Source organism: Molossus molossus, unplaced genomic scaffold, assembly GCF_014108415.1.
Source record: "Molossus molossus isolate mMolMol1 unplaced genomic scaffold, mMolMol1.p scaffold_m16_p_10, whole genome shotgun sequence".
Classification (NCBI taxonomy): Eukaryota; Metazoa; Chordata; class Mammalia; order Chiroptera; family Molossidae; genus Molossus; species Molossus molossus.
This window is the reverse complement of record NW_023425345.1, coordinates 40,343,003-40,358,347: the sequence shown is the minus strand read 5'-3', so window position 1 is coordinate 40,358,347 and position 15,345 is coordinate 40,343,003. Positions and strand designations below refer to the sequence as shown.

The window sequence follows — 15,345 nt, the reverse complement described above, 5'->3', positions numbered from 1 at the left end:
TCTACCTGTCTATAACTCATTAGATTTGCTGGCGGCTGCATTTGTCACATTCTTTAAACACTTCCAAGGCTTACTTTCTAAATAAAAAAAAAAATCTTGTTTCTAGCCACAGAGACCTTTACAAGCATTCCTTGAATATATCTTTCTACTCTGTGCCTCTACCACCTACTGTTCTTTGTGCCTGGAATGTTTTCCTCCTCTTCTAGAAAACAACTCCTTATCCTTTAAGAACAGACACAAGAATAATTCCTTCTGTGAAGTTTCCTCCAGCTCCTCTGAAAGACATTTGTATCTTCCTCTGCGATGTTCCCATAACTCGATTACAGCACAAGTAACATCCAACTGTAACTATCTGTTTCTATTCTGACATCCCCACCGCCCTGTGAGTCCTCTGGAGGGCAGGAGCCACCGGTCAGTCTTTGAAACGTTAGCATCTAGCACAGTTTAGTGCTCAGATGGTACTGCATAAACATTTGCTGATTCATCAGAAGACACTGTGCTTACAGAAAAAAATCCTAAAGTATATTAAAAGATTCATGGAGAATGCAGAAAACTATTTTAAAATAGAAACTTGCCCTTTTCTTCCTGCACCACAGAATTCTCACCTTAGCCTTAATAATGAACATCCCACAATGTATAAATGTAATGGATGTCATCTGTAGACACTTGAAGCTCTTTATGGCACATAAGCATCATAGCAATAGGCCCAGAATCATTAAAATGCAGATTAAATGCATGGCTAGAAATGTGTTTTCATTCATTTTATTTATATATTTTTTAAATCCTCACCTGAGGATATTTTTCTATTTATTTTCAGAGTGGGAAGGGGGGGGGGGAGTGGGAGAGAGAAACATCGATGTCAAAGACATCAATTGGTTACTTCCCGCATGACCCCTACCAGGGCAGGGAACCAAACTGCAACTGAAGTTCGTGCTCTTGACTGGAATCGAACCCGACTCTTTGGTCCATGGGCCGAAGCTCCAACCGCTAAGCCAAACTGGCCAGGGTGAAATGTGTTTTCATTTAATTGACTGAGCCCATAAAGGCTATGACGGTAACATAATGCAATTGGTACCACAGCCAGAAATGCTTTGTTCCGCTCTGAATTCCTATGGCAGTGTTGGTACCACTCTGAAGTGCTGGATAGGCACTATCCTGTAAACACTTATGAGCACTGTTGAACTCCTGCTAGATTACTAACCGCTTGTTTTTTTCATCCCTCCTTAATGCCTGCCATGAAATATGTAATCGATAAGTACTTGTTCACAAATTAGTCTCTCTTGGCTGATCAACCATGCTTATTACCTAATCTGTAAGTCAGTTATGCATCTTGACATTCTTATAGATCTAGGTTTCTAGGTTGTTAATATTTAACTTTCAGGAAGAAGTCAGAAAATTATCAATGGTTTGGCTCAGAATGCCCAGGATATTAAGTCTTTGATAAAGGCTGTCTAAGTCTTATCTAATATGGCATTATTTATGGCCACTCTAAATCACTCGGTTTTTGGATTGTAGCCAAGTTTATGATAGCAAATTCCTTCACCGTGACCTCAAATCGCAATCAGATATCTCATTCACCCTAATCTTTTCTATATCTGTGAAGTGATGGCAGAGAATAAGGTCCTATTTTCCCCTTAGATTTATATAAAATATGTTTATAGTGCAGATGATATTCTTGCTTGTGGTATAGACCTCCAAATAATATGAATTAATTTATGGAAACTGAAGATAAAGATGCTAGAAAACTGCACTGTAGATGACAAAATAATAGTGTGATTTCCCCAAATAAAGGCAAAGGACAGAACTGAATCTGAAATGAACCCTCGCTGTCTAACACTAGCCCTGCTTACATTTGCAAGAAGGTATCCAGTGCTTTGTTGCTTCTCTACATCAACTCCCTTTTTCAGCACCCTTCTCAAACCTATCTTTCAAGGCTCATTTTCCAGAGAAACTAAAGAAAGGTTAAAATATTTCCCTGGCTCTGGACAGTTTGGCTCAGCAGTTAGAGTGTCGGCCTGTGGTCCAGAGAGTCCCGGGTTCAGTTCCCGCTAAGGGCATGTACCTTGGTTGCAGTTTGTCCCTGGCCCTGGTTGGTCGTGTGGGTGGCACCCACTCGATGTGTCCCTTTCACATTGATGTTTCTCTCTCTCCCTCCCACTCTATCTGAACAAAAAATGGAAAAATGTCCTCAGGTGAGGATTAAAAAAAATATATATATTTATATATATATAAATATATATATATATTTCCCTCTGTATGGTGCTTTGAAATAAAAGTACTTCCGCTTGAAATGCTACTTAAACAACAAAAATTAATTTTGTTACCCCGAAAGAGTTTACAGAAATTATTTTAATAAATAAAATGTCCTCGTGAAATTTAAAATATATATATATATATTTCCCTGTCTGTATTTCATAGCACTGCCACCCAGGTAAAGTCTGAGTGGCGGTAGGGTGGTAGGGCACACATTCAGTCATCAAGGAGATCTAGGAATTAATCGGGCAAGGTATAGTTGTAGTATTCTTACTTATTCCAGAAGAACAAGATCTGTGGTTAGGAAAAATTCTGACCCAGGGGAGTTAACATCTCAGCTGAACCTAAATTTCAGATCTGGGGTCACTGGCAGAGCTAGTGCACATTCCACCTCAATCTCTGTCTCTCCACCTCTCTCTAGAGGACGCCCCCGTTTGCTCTAGCTGCCTGCCAGGGTGCCTTTGTTACTGTATCTCCCTGGTGTAAGCTGCCAGCCTATTCTGCCATCATCCCCATCTCCCGTTTTCAGACTCAGTAACTGCTGGACTCCAGCTAAGTACCGCTGAATTGCCTTCCTATCCTCACCTCTGCCTCCACCTAATGGAGCATAGCTACTCTCCTACTTCCATGCACTGAATTAAAAATAATTATTATATTCTGATCTGGTGCTGGGACTTAGTTTTTATTCCTACACTGACCAGGAATCTGAACTCTCATCCTGATGACAGTGGACACTCAAGAACATTAAGGAAAAAACGAGTTGGGAAAGCTTCGCTGGCTAGCATGCATGGTCAGTAGGAGATCACCTGCTTGTTGGCTTTCAGCACTGCCCTCAGAGTGGCGATCTGCTCCCGCTTGGTGCTCAGCAGGGACTTGAGCTTGAGGATCTCTTCCATTAAGGCTTCCTTGTCTTTATCAGTCATGGGGGCCAGCTCCCGTGCCGCTGCTCTTTGACGAGACAGTTGCAAGGACCGGTCCACTGCTTTCTGCAGATGTTTGATTTGGTCCCGGATAATGGCATTAAGGTTGTAGATATTCATTGGCTCTTTGCGGATGTCACTTGTATCTAATACTGGAGATGATGGTGGGGCAGTAATAACAGGAGAGATAGTGGGGGTCTTGGTTGGACTTGGTTCTTTGCTGGCCTCTGTGTTTTCCTTTGTAACTGGTTCAGAGGAGGTCCTTGTTTCAACTGGGGATGACACACCCCGCCTGGCTAATCGTGGAGACAGAAGTCCTCTGGGATCATCGGGCCCTTTCAGGCTGCCACTACGGGTAACTCTGCTTTGCCTGTAGTAGTCTAGCATGACCCTGTTGGGAGTTTCATTATTACACAGACATACGTGGTGGTAAAGCTGAGCTAGCTCCTCACTAAATGTCACTAACTCATCCTGGGCTGTATTAAGGGTATTGTGATTTTCATTGGCTATGCTGGTCATCTTCTGCAATTCCTTCTCCATGTGGGCCATCTTCTCTCCACTCTCTTTGGTGGTCTTCTCGAGGCTTGTCACCTGCTCATCATACATTTGAATCTTACTCTCATACTTGGTCTTCTCTTCAGTATGGTTTTCTACAGATTTATTATATTTCTCCTTTAAGGCTTTAATTTCAGCTTTCAAATCAATCACCTCAGTCACTGCCACCCTGTATTTGCACTCAAGGATCTCTAAGCCATTGATGTCCACCTCATAGTCATGCGCCTCTTCCCCTGAGTCCCGGCCTTTCTCCCCATCCAGCTCGGTCTTGAGCTCCTTGCTGTTCTGCAGGCCCCTCATGGCATTAACGTGCTCTGTGAGCCGGTGCACTTGTTCGTGTTGCTCTGTCAGCGCCCCCTTGGTGTGTTCCAGCTGCGTCTGTGATTCCTGGAGGTTCGCCAGAAGAATGGCCTTTTCCCGCTCGACCTGCAATGGCAAGAGAAAGTCTCTGAATGACCTCAATGCAATGCCATTGATGAACTGAATCCATCACTGTGGGGCATGTATACTTTTAAAACAACTGCAACTGAGCCAATGTTCCCATTATTTCAAATTAACTTGGAATGTGTTTTCCTATTTCAGCAGTTCTAGTAAGTCAATCACTCTAAATGCACGCCATTCTAAAAGAATTATGCAATGCATATTTACCCACCCAAATTCTCATGCATTATACACATCCACTCATAAAACTTGAATGTCATTCAAACAATCTTATTTTTCTTTTAACACTTTACAGAAAATGTAACATGACTTCAAGAGATAGTACTTAGCACTGTCTTCATTTTGAGAGCCGTGGAGTATATCTGCTCCTTAGTTCACAAGGATAACTGGCCGGTGCCTATGAATCATCCTTTCCTTCCCAGATATTAACACAAAATCAGGTTTAAAACCTAAGACTTACTAATACTGCTGAGAACCTTAAACAGTCTCTTAAAAATAAGCACTTACTAAATTTGAGAACTTTAATATAAAAGTCAGGAAATACAGAGTTTTAGGGCTAAAAGAACAATTTATAAATCATTTCAATTCCTTCACTCCAAAATAGAAATTTTTAAAATTGGTAATTAATCTGAATAAGATGACAATTTTATTATTATATAGGTAGTATTATTGTATACTGAAAAATATTCAATTCTCAATATAAAATAGCGTCTCGTTAAATATAAATAAATTAGAAATTATAATCTGAGATTTGAAAAACTATTTTCTGTTCCTCAATGTGGGTTATCACTATTTTGAATTAAGAATTTTTACATATTTATAATGTAAATGTTTTTGATAAGCAAATATTTACATTCTTAAGTGTTATATAATAATATTTATGCGCTGGCCGGTTTGGCTCAGCAGTTAGAACATCAGCCTGCAGTCCAGAGACCAGAGTTCATTTCCCGCTATGGGCATGTACCTTAGTTGCAGTTTGTCCCTGGCCCTGGTTGGGTCGTGCGGGTGGCAACCACTCGATGCGTCCCTTTCTCGTCGATGTTTCTCTCTCTCTCCCTCCCACTCTCTGAACAAAAAATGAAAAAATGTCCTCGAGTAAGGATAAAAAAATAATAATATTTATATTTATATTTTAAAGCATTATATAAGAAGTATCATATCCTTCTGCACTTGTTTTTTTTTTTATCCTCACCTGAGGACATTTTTGCATTTATCTTCAGATAGAGCGGGAGGGAGAGAGGGGGGAAGAGATAGAAACATCAATGTGAGAAAGACACATTGACTGGCTGCTACCCACACGACCCCAACCAGGGCTGGGGACAAACTGCAACTGAGGTACGTGCCCTTAGCGGGAACCGAACCCAGGCTCTCTGGTCCGCAGGCTGACGCTCTAATCGCTGAGCCAAATTGGCCAGGGCTTGTTTTTTAAAATAAACCATCATGAGACCTGCCTTAAGGATAATAGGTTGATGTTGAAGGTCTCAAAACACTGAGAAAGTTATCAATTCAAACTTTCAAATTTTCTTGGCTCATACATTATCTCTCCAAACTCCTCTAAATTCCTAGGAGGCAAATAAAATTATTATAATTACATAATAAATATCAATTATTAAAAGGTAATTAACATTTCCTTTAACCAGCATATTATATTAGAATATATTTATCCATCTATCTATTTATAATCGAGTACTTGATATCCTTCACGTAATTACCATTTACAGACAGTCCTCACTTGGCAAGATTCTAACATGCACGAATTTCAGTGACCATGGTTTGGATAAAACACCAGTCCCCCTAAAATACAGATCAAATTTCAGTGACCAATATATTAACTATGAGCAAATGTAAAGTACAAACTTTGCCACATCAGTCTACAAAATCACTACATAGCAACATCATAACCAGTGACCAATCACATGACTTCATACAAAGTCTGTCAGTGATTGGTCACTGTGAATCTGTGATTCAGTTCACTCACAGACAGCAAGGTGTGTAGTTGTTATGTCTGCTTGTCTCCCAGTGATATACCCACATTATGTTTTACAGAAACAGATAATCCAAAAAGGGAACTGGCAAAGGAAGGAAGGAAAGAAGGAAGAAGAAACACAGTGAAAAAGTTGGAAGTGAAATCTGAATTGAGCATAAATGGAATTACAGAAGAAATAGCTAAATGTGGGAATGTGGACATTGATGATGTATGAAGGGCTTTGGATATGCAGCCAAAGCAACTTGGCAAAGGAGAATGTATCAAAGATGAAAAAAGTAGTTGTTATAAAAAGGATGAAAATATTCCGACGGAAATGACACCAGCCCAGAGATAAAGACATGCTCAAAGATATTTTCAGACATTGAAGGTGCAAAGGATAAAATGTTGGAAGCTGATCTAAACTTAGGAGTATGACAATTTTTTAAGGCATAAAAAAGATTCTTGCTCGGTATTGTAAGTTATAGCATGAGAAGAAAGCAAGTTCAAACTACTCTTGATAAGCTTTTTTAGGTGGGCTATATTTTTATTTAAAAGCTTGGATAGCTTTGATATTCTGCAAAATGTAAAGTTAATTTCCCCAGATTTTTTTTTAGGGGGGTGTTAAATTTTCCTTCAGAAGTAAGTTTTTTTACAAAGAAAACCTGAACTATGTTTATAATTTTTAGATTATAATATACTAAGTAGTTTCATTTCTCTATACATTTATTTATAACCAACATTTTAATGTTTGACAAAAAAATTTTAAAGATGACAGAACAGTTGTAATTTTCTCATTCATAAATTTGATTTACATGGTTTTAGCTTGCTTAATCCTATTTATGTTTCCACAATATCACACAAAGCAAGGACTGCCTGTATACTGGGGGAGTGTATATTAGAACTTAAAATAATAGTTTTGTTATCTTAAATTATTATTTAGAGGCTCCTAAGTTGTAGCTTTGATTTTATGACATAGTACCTGCCCATATCTATGACAGGAACATAGTCCACAAGTTATGTATTATGGTTACAGAAACCAAAATAGTCTAAAAGAATAGTATTGTAGGTAAAAACAAAACAAACAAACAAAAACTGAGGCTGCAGCATCAGGGAACTTGAGTCAACTCTTGGCGCCAACATTTACTTAGCTATGTGACTCTGGGCAACCTTCAGTTCAGTAATTGATAAAAGGAGCACAAACTGTCACAACAATGATGTTTTGATGATTAAGATAGTGAATTTAACGCTCAAGTTATATGTTAGCTATCGTTAACATTTGGGTAACTGTGGTCCAATTCCCACAACCAAAATGATTCTACACGGCAAACACATCTATTTTCACAAATCTGAATCTGTGTGCAAAAGCAACTCTTTTATTTCCTTAGATATAAAAGATTGTATCTCCATAGCTAAAGATGAATTGACTTATACAGACTACTAGGTAATAATTTTAAGTGAAAAACCAGGTAATTATGTAATATGGCATTAGATGAAAAGCCAAGTCGTGAATTTTTGATAACAGTGGTGGGAAAATCTCAATATTGTACTTTTGGTATTATCTACAATCTCAATGAAAATGGATTATTTCAGAAGTTTTGTTTTCTCTTTCTCTTGAAAATGAAGTGAATTTGCTTTGAAAAGTCTCAATATCATTTGATTAATAAACATGATTACAAAGACAAAGCTACCTCTTACAAGCCCTTCAATAGGAAAAGCCTTTGAATAAAATAGGATAAAATAAAATAAAAACTGGACCAGAACAAAAGGTATTAAATGTGTTTTCAGCTTGTTTCAGAGGCAAAAGTGTTATAATGAATGAGGTAATGCCTTTAGGAGAGTTTTGATCTGTATTCTGTCAATTCAGATTTAACACAAACATTTTCTAAGTCTAAAAGGGTAGTAAGTCTATCGGTTCCTTCATAACAGCATCTCCAGAAAACATCAAATAGAATATTGTCTCTTTGGGGTGCCTATGCGCCATGTACTAATTTCCACACTCAATACATTTCTGATGAAATTACTTGAATATGGAATGGTATCCAAATTTTATACACACATGCACATACATTTTTTTCCCTCAGATGATTAAGGTTGTCTGACCAAAAAAAAAGAATTACTAAATTATGAATAATTTTATAAAACTCCATTATTATATTTTTTTCTCAGCTGTTGAGGCTTAGAGTATCTTAATTGTATTTGGATTTCAGAGAGCAGTGCGTAAACTATTTAAGATACATTGTGCTCTGAATTAATAAATGCTAAGCACTTAAAAGATTAAAATTACTAAACATTTTAACTGTGCTATTTTAATCTCCATTTGTGAACGTATCCAAGAGAGACCTGCTGAGTTTAATTATAATCTTCTATAGTGACTAAGAATAGTTGCCTTAATATCTCTTTCTACAGTCTTTATCTTCTATCTGGTACTGAAGATTTTCATTCACCTCATGGGACTGTCGTTTTGCCAGAAAACCTGAATGCTGAATTTGTAAACTGTTTAGTCCAATGTAAGTATACAATATATCTTAACTATTATTGCTGTTGTTGTTATGGCCCATAGAAATTATATTTAGCTTAAATGAATGTCTACCTTTTCAATAAACACACTTACACATATTGAGAACTGATAGATCCTTTTGTGAAGGTACAACACAACAACAACAAATATTCAGAATTTGCACATTACTATTAGGACTTCTGTAAGGAAAAAAAAAATTAAAGCTTTTTTATAAGCTATTAATTTTCATAAAATCTTTATCCTGGTCATGTGACTCTCAATTTGACACTGGAATGATTAGAGTGATTCTGGTAATGGTATGCACGGTATCAATATACATAAATAGAATTAGGAATACATAATTTATTCTTCTCTGCTTGAGGTGAAGCATCTCTGGCAATGCGTATCTGTGCTCTCCCAAAGGAGAACAGTGAAAAAATACTTAACATAGAACCAAGAAACCCTAGGAGTTGGAAACAGAGGAAATATATTTTAGAAAGTGTGGTGAAAAGAAAACTCCTTTTTCTCTCTTTCTCTTATGCTCACACACATATGCAAACGTCAGTCAACTGGACAAAGACTTTTAAAAAAATTGATGGGACGGGACCCTTTCAACTTATTTTGAGGCCTGTTTTACTGGCACCAAAAACCAAAGACCTAACAAGAAAACTACAGACCAATATCTCTTATAAATACAGACAAAAGAATCCTCAACAAAATACTAGCAAACTGGATCCAGCAACATATAAAAATTTGACAACCAAGTGGGATTTATCTTAGGAACACAATATCCAAAAATCAATAAATATAATACACTGTATTAGTAGAATGCAGGACAAAAACCACAGGATGATCTCAACATATGCAGAGAAAGCACTTGACAAAATTCAATACATCTTCATGATGAAAATACTCAATAAATGTAGCAACAGAAGACAACTTTCTCAACCTGATACAAAGCACCCACCGGTAACATACTTAACGGTGAATGCTTCCCTCCTAAGATCAAGAACCAGACAAAGAATAATGCTCCTGCTTCATTTATCCAGCATTATACTAAATTCTAGGTTATGATCAAAAGGCAAATAATAGCAAGGGTGTGGAGAAATCATAATCCTCATACACTGCAGGTGGAGAAGTAAAATGATGCAGCTGCTCTGGCAACAGTCTAGTATTCCTCAGAAGATGAAACACAGTTACCATCTGGCCGGGCAATTCCACTCCTAGTACATATCCAAGAGAATGAAAACATATGTGCACACAAAAACTTGTATATGAATGTTCACAGCAGCATTATTTGTAATAGCCAAAAAGCGGAAACAACTTAAATGTCCATCACTGATAAATGAATAAAAAATATATATCCATACAATGGAATATTATTCAGCAATAAAAATAAATGAAGTATTAATACATGCTACAACATGGATGAACCTTAAACATTTTATGCTAAGTGAAAAAAGCCACACATAGAAGATCACGTGTTGTATAATTCCATTTATATAAAGTGTCTAGTAGACAAATCTATTTAAAAAAAAAAAAAAAGTATATCAGTGGTTGCTTGGGGCTGCTAATGAGTATGTTGTTTCTTTTTGGGGTGATAAAAATGTTCTAAAATTGATTGATGGCTACACAACTCTGAACATACTCACCACTGGATGTCCTGGCTGGTGTGACTCAGTTGGTTGGGTGTCATTCCATGCACCAAAAGGTTGCCAGTTTGATTCCCACTCAAGAACACATGCCCAGGCTGTGGGCTCAATCCCTGGGAGGGTGCGTGCAGAAGGCAGCTGATTGATATTATGCTCTCACAATGCTGTCTCTCTCTCTCTCTCTCTCTCTCTCTCTCTCTCTCTCTCTCTCTCTCTCTCTCTCCCCCCCTTCCTCTCCCTTCCTCTTTCTCTAAAAATCAATAAACAATTCTTTAAAAACAAAACAAAAACAAACATTGAATTCTACCCTATAAATAGGCAGGCTGTATGGTACATGAATTATATATCCATAAAGCTCTTCTTAAGAAAATTCTCATCGACTCTTCCCCTGATTATGATTACAGATGCTCTTTTTATGTTTACTGATTGATATACAGTAGAAAAGTAAAGCTTCTGAGAAATGTGTTTGGTTATAAAGCTATAAAGGTCATCTTAGACAATAAAGTCTATAATGTTTTAACTACTTATCAACTTTGTGTTAAAAAATTGTATTTATCACTTTGTTTTAAAAACAACTAACTGACCAAATCTTGTTTTTATTAATTTTACCCAATGAATATTCCGAGTCTTTGTTAAGCAGAGATAACATTTGATTTATTTGACTCACTGTGTAGCAAGTCCACTTATTAGGTTTTTTACTTTGAGAAAATGACAGAACATTTGTGCCTCAGTTTCCCTACCTGTAAAATGAGGATAATATAGTTGCTTTAAGTATCAACAAATTAGGCAAATATAAATAAAATGCTTTGAACTCTTACAGGTCATATAGCAAACTGACCACTTACCATCATTATAGAAAAAATTAACTTTAATAGAGTGGATCTAAACACAATATGAATATTTCTTCCACATACATGATGATACAACAAAACACATCAATTTCAGCTTTACAGAAACATTACTGTTTTCTCACATTACATGAGAAAAAAAAAAAAAAATATATATATATATATATATATAGTGTGATACTAGGAAAAAAAAATCCAAAGAGGTTTTTCCTTGACTCTCCACGATGTGAAGTTAAACAGAGGATGTTTATCAAAGATAAAAATTTTAGCAGAAGCATAGAGACTCCTTTAAGTAGATTAGATAATTTCATTTTCCCAGATAACATCTACTTCTTTTCATTCTAATAAAACTAATTAAGTTACTTGACTATTACTGGAAAATGTCAACTATAATATATTAGCAATAACTGAGTCTTGGGGGCACAAAAAAGCCAAACTAATTTATTCAGTAATACCCTGAAAAATGTCTCTTAGTGAATAAAGAATTACGCTAATTGAGCTGTTCACTATCAAGGTCTATTGTCAAGTTTATAGGTACTCTTAGATGAATAAAATATGTTTTCTTGGGGGACTGGGTGAAAAGGTAAAGGGACTGAGAAGTCCAAATTGGTAGGTACCAAATAATCATGGAGATATAAAGTAAATCACAGGGAATATAGTCAGTAATATTTTAAGAACTCTGTATGGTGCCAGGTGGGTACTGGAAATATTGGGGGGAACACTTTGTAAAGTATATGACCGTCTAACCACGGTGCTGTACACCTGCAACTAATACAAAATAATACTGAATGTAATCTGAAATTAAAAAATAAAATGTAAAGTTCTTTTCAAAAAATGTTTTCTTATATATATTTTAATTCATATGCATTTGTGTTATGTGAAAGTTAGCTAAATTTAAAATATCTCTGTAATTTACTGCATACCCTGGCAAGAAATACAGTTCAGAAAACATTCACTTTGATTTGCTCTGAAGGAAGCAGCTCCATACATAGATATAGGCTTACCATCCCCTGCCTTTCCTGTACTTCCTATGCTTTCCGTATTGACTGTTAATATAGAAGGAAAGTGGCAACCTTTGTGACACCTCAAAACCTGATGGATGGTTCCAGTACAGTAAGTTATAAAATGCTGTGAGTTATACATGATTTCATATTTACCAAGGGAGGCTTGGATCGGATGCTCACCAGGACTTCAATGTAACTATCTGGAGGTTGAAAACCATACAGTGCTAGGGGACACTATTTAAATTATAGTAGTTGTAGATTTTTATATTATTATCCTTTCCCAGCAGATGGCAGTATAATATCGTGAGGAAGGGGACCCATTTTGCACCACCCCCAATTCCAACAAGCATCATAGAGACTGGGGCTGATTTATTACCTTTCCCTTAACGAATGTGTCTCAGAGAAGTGAAGCAACTCACCCAACATTCCTGATACCCAAGGCAGAAACATAGATCTTTTTTATCCATTTCAGAATAAGATTAGGTAAATACACATAGATGGGAAAACTTAATTTACGTGCATAGATGGAATCCTGTAAGATAAGAAAGGGCTTTGGGAATGGGTATGCTGTTTTCAAAGGGTTTCTTTAATCCCTAAGGAAGAAAATCTTAAAAGCTGCATACTCCTGGCACAGGGTGTTATATCCCCGTCCGTGCCCCTTGACATCTTCACAAGCTGTCGACATTAACTAAGTGCAGGTGTTCGATTTGAAGGCACACAGCTTTTCCTCAAATGCAATGCTTTGGACCCTGGCCAAAAGAACTCCTGAGAGAGAACAGAACTAGGAAAATAAAAACCCTCACATCCAAAGCATGCTGGAGCTATAAGCTGAGACACAAAAAACTCAGTGCTAATGGTACAGCAATGCCATACCAATGGCAGCCAGTGTCAGAATCCTTTAAGTAAAAGTTTTATCATACCTCACTTGACGGCAGCATTCAGACAGAACTAAATTCCCTGAGCAGCAAAATTGCACCTGACTGATTGAGGCCTCTTAGGGTCCTCATTGTTCCCTCTTAGTGGGAATATTCTCATTTTTCGCTACAGAAATGTTCACATTATTTCATCATTCATTGCTGCACCTGACCTCGTGGGGAGCAGAGTCTGCACCCCAAAATATACCTTTGTTTTAATAATGATTATTTTAAGCTAGTTGTTTCTAAGAAATAAAAGACTCAATAAGAGCCTCCCCACCCCCCTTACCTGCCTAAAGAAATCCAGGAAGGGAGCCATCACCTCAGCTCAGTGTGGAGTGTGGCAGACAGGAAGCAGGAGGCCAAGCCGGTCTGGTGGACCACCCTCTGTGTCGCATTGTTGTAGCTCAGCAAGAACTTGTTTACCGAATGCTTGCTTTTTCTCCTCTGCCCACCAACTGCCTTTCCCTTGGACCTCCCAGACCCTGCCTCCCCTGTCCTTAGTCCAGAAAGACCCATCCTCAACTGCCCCATTTGTCCTGGGTCCTCTAGTCTTATGGAACTCCCATATGTACATACACAATAAACTTGGTTATTTTCTCCTTTATCTCTCTCATGTCATGAAAAAAAAATCCTCACCCAAGGATATGTTGGTTGATTTTAGAGAGAGGAAGGGAGAGAGAGAACATCAATGTGAGAGAGAAACATCAACTGGCTGCCTCTTGTAGCAACCCCCCAACCTCCCAGGACAAACCTGCAGCTAGGTACCTGCCCTGACCGGGAATCGAATCTGTGACCTTTTAGTGTACAGGATAACACTCCAACCAAGTCACACCAGTCAGGGCTTTTTCATGTCAATTTAATTCTTAGGTGGGCCAGTTAGAAAAACTAAGAAGGAACAAAGGAGAAATGTTCCCCCCCGCCTCCCCCCAGCATCAACCTACTTGCATTAGTGTAAACTGAGCAAAAACACACAGGAGAGTATAACCTACACAGAACTGGACTTTGCAGTCAGGTAAAAGTCTATATAAAATTCATTTTCTTCCAGTGGCCATGCCTTCTTATTTTGATTCAAATTCATCATTGTGAAAACAAATTCTCCTTTAGCAGCCCAAAGCACTGAGCAAGTGCAGTGTAAGATATGCGGATTCTTAATGCAGTACTAAAAATAAGCCTTACAATAAATTATGTTTACGCATTTCTAGCCTCTTATTTATTTCTGTTCATTTCCTTCTTTATTCACCATTTCTGTAGAGGGAGAAAATTATAAGTGTTGTTTGCTATAAAAATAAATGATTGCCAGAGTCTTAACAGCCTCTAATGATCAGTTATATGCAAAGAACCTTGGAGGGATAACAGACTGAAGATTAAGCCTCAAAGGTAATCACTCAACAATCTTGTTGAACCAGATTCGTGGTGCAGTGGATTTGTGTGGAGCCCAATAATCTGTAGCTCTCAGAAGCCCCCAGGTGATGGTGCCGGTGGTGATGTTCCTCAGACAAGATTTCCATCAGCGCTGGATTAAGGTATGGCAGAGAGGCAAGACTCAAACTAGAAAGCCATTTTTCAACGAGATAAGCTTAAACATGGGAATCTACAGGAGACATCTGATTTGAAGATGCTCAAATGTAAGGCCTGGCTTATGAATCAGAACCTCTTGGTTTCAGATTTATACTTGCTATGTATTTTTCATCATATGGTGTCCTGGCTGGTTAGCATGTAGAAAGTCCTTCATGTCTTTTTGAGAAGGCAAGCCAGGTACAGACAACCCCCTGAGGCAGTGCAGAGACTCTGTCCCTGGCTTTTGTAATTCCTTTACATCTGCCAATCACCTAAACTACAACAGAACTAGAAAGCCCCCAAATACCTGGAAGCTATCATGTATAAAAGGCAGCTGGAACCTGGGCTGGGGCTCAGCCTTTGGAGTTGACTCCACCAGGCCAGCACCTGTGCACATTAAACAGTCATTTTCTAATCCTCAGAGTGCATGCAGTCTGTCTCTTTCCACCGACCGAATTTCTACCACAACATTTTAAAGCTTAAAGTATTGCTGTGAAGTGTAACCACTATTCTTGCAGCTATATATACAATTGCTTTTGATGGAAAAGTTCCTTTTCTGTCATTTTACTTGTATGTAAAGTTTTTGAACTCTTTTGTTAGACATGCATCAAGTTGCTTGCCCTCTCTGCTTTCTGACTGCAATCTAATTTGTGGCTCTAAGAGTTAAATTTCTTAAAGCAAGGCAAATGAGATTTCTCAACACCGCTTCTGTTGTATCTTTTGAAAATAGTGTAC

At 37.7% G+C, this 15,345-nt stretch overlaps 1 protein-coding gene across 5 annotated transcripts in view; it reads right to left on the bottom strand.

The window, feature by feature from the left end:
* BICD1 (BICD cargo adaptor 1) overlaps nt 1-15,345 on the bottom strand; it is a 203,157-nt gene that overhangs the window by 33,355 nt on the left and 154,457 nt on the right. For all 5 annotated transcript variants that reach the window (XM_036252106.1, XM_036252107.1, XM_036252108.1 and 2 more), the window contains exon 5: nt 3,060-4,154. In XM_036252106.1, the coding sequence (XP_036107999.1) occupies nt 3,060-4,154 (1,095 nt within the window). The remainder of the gene's footprint in view (nt 1-3,059; nt 4,155-15,345) is intronic.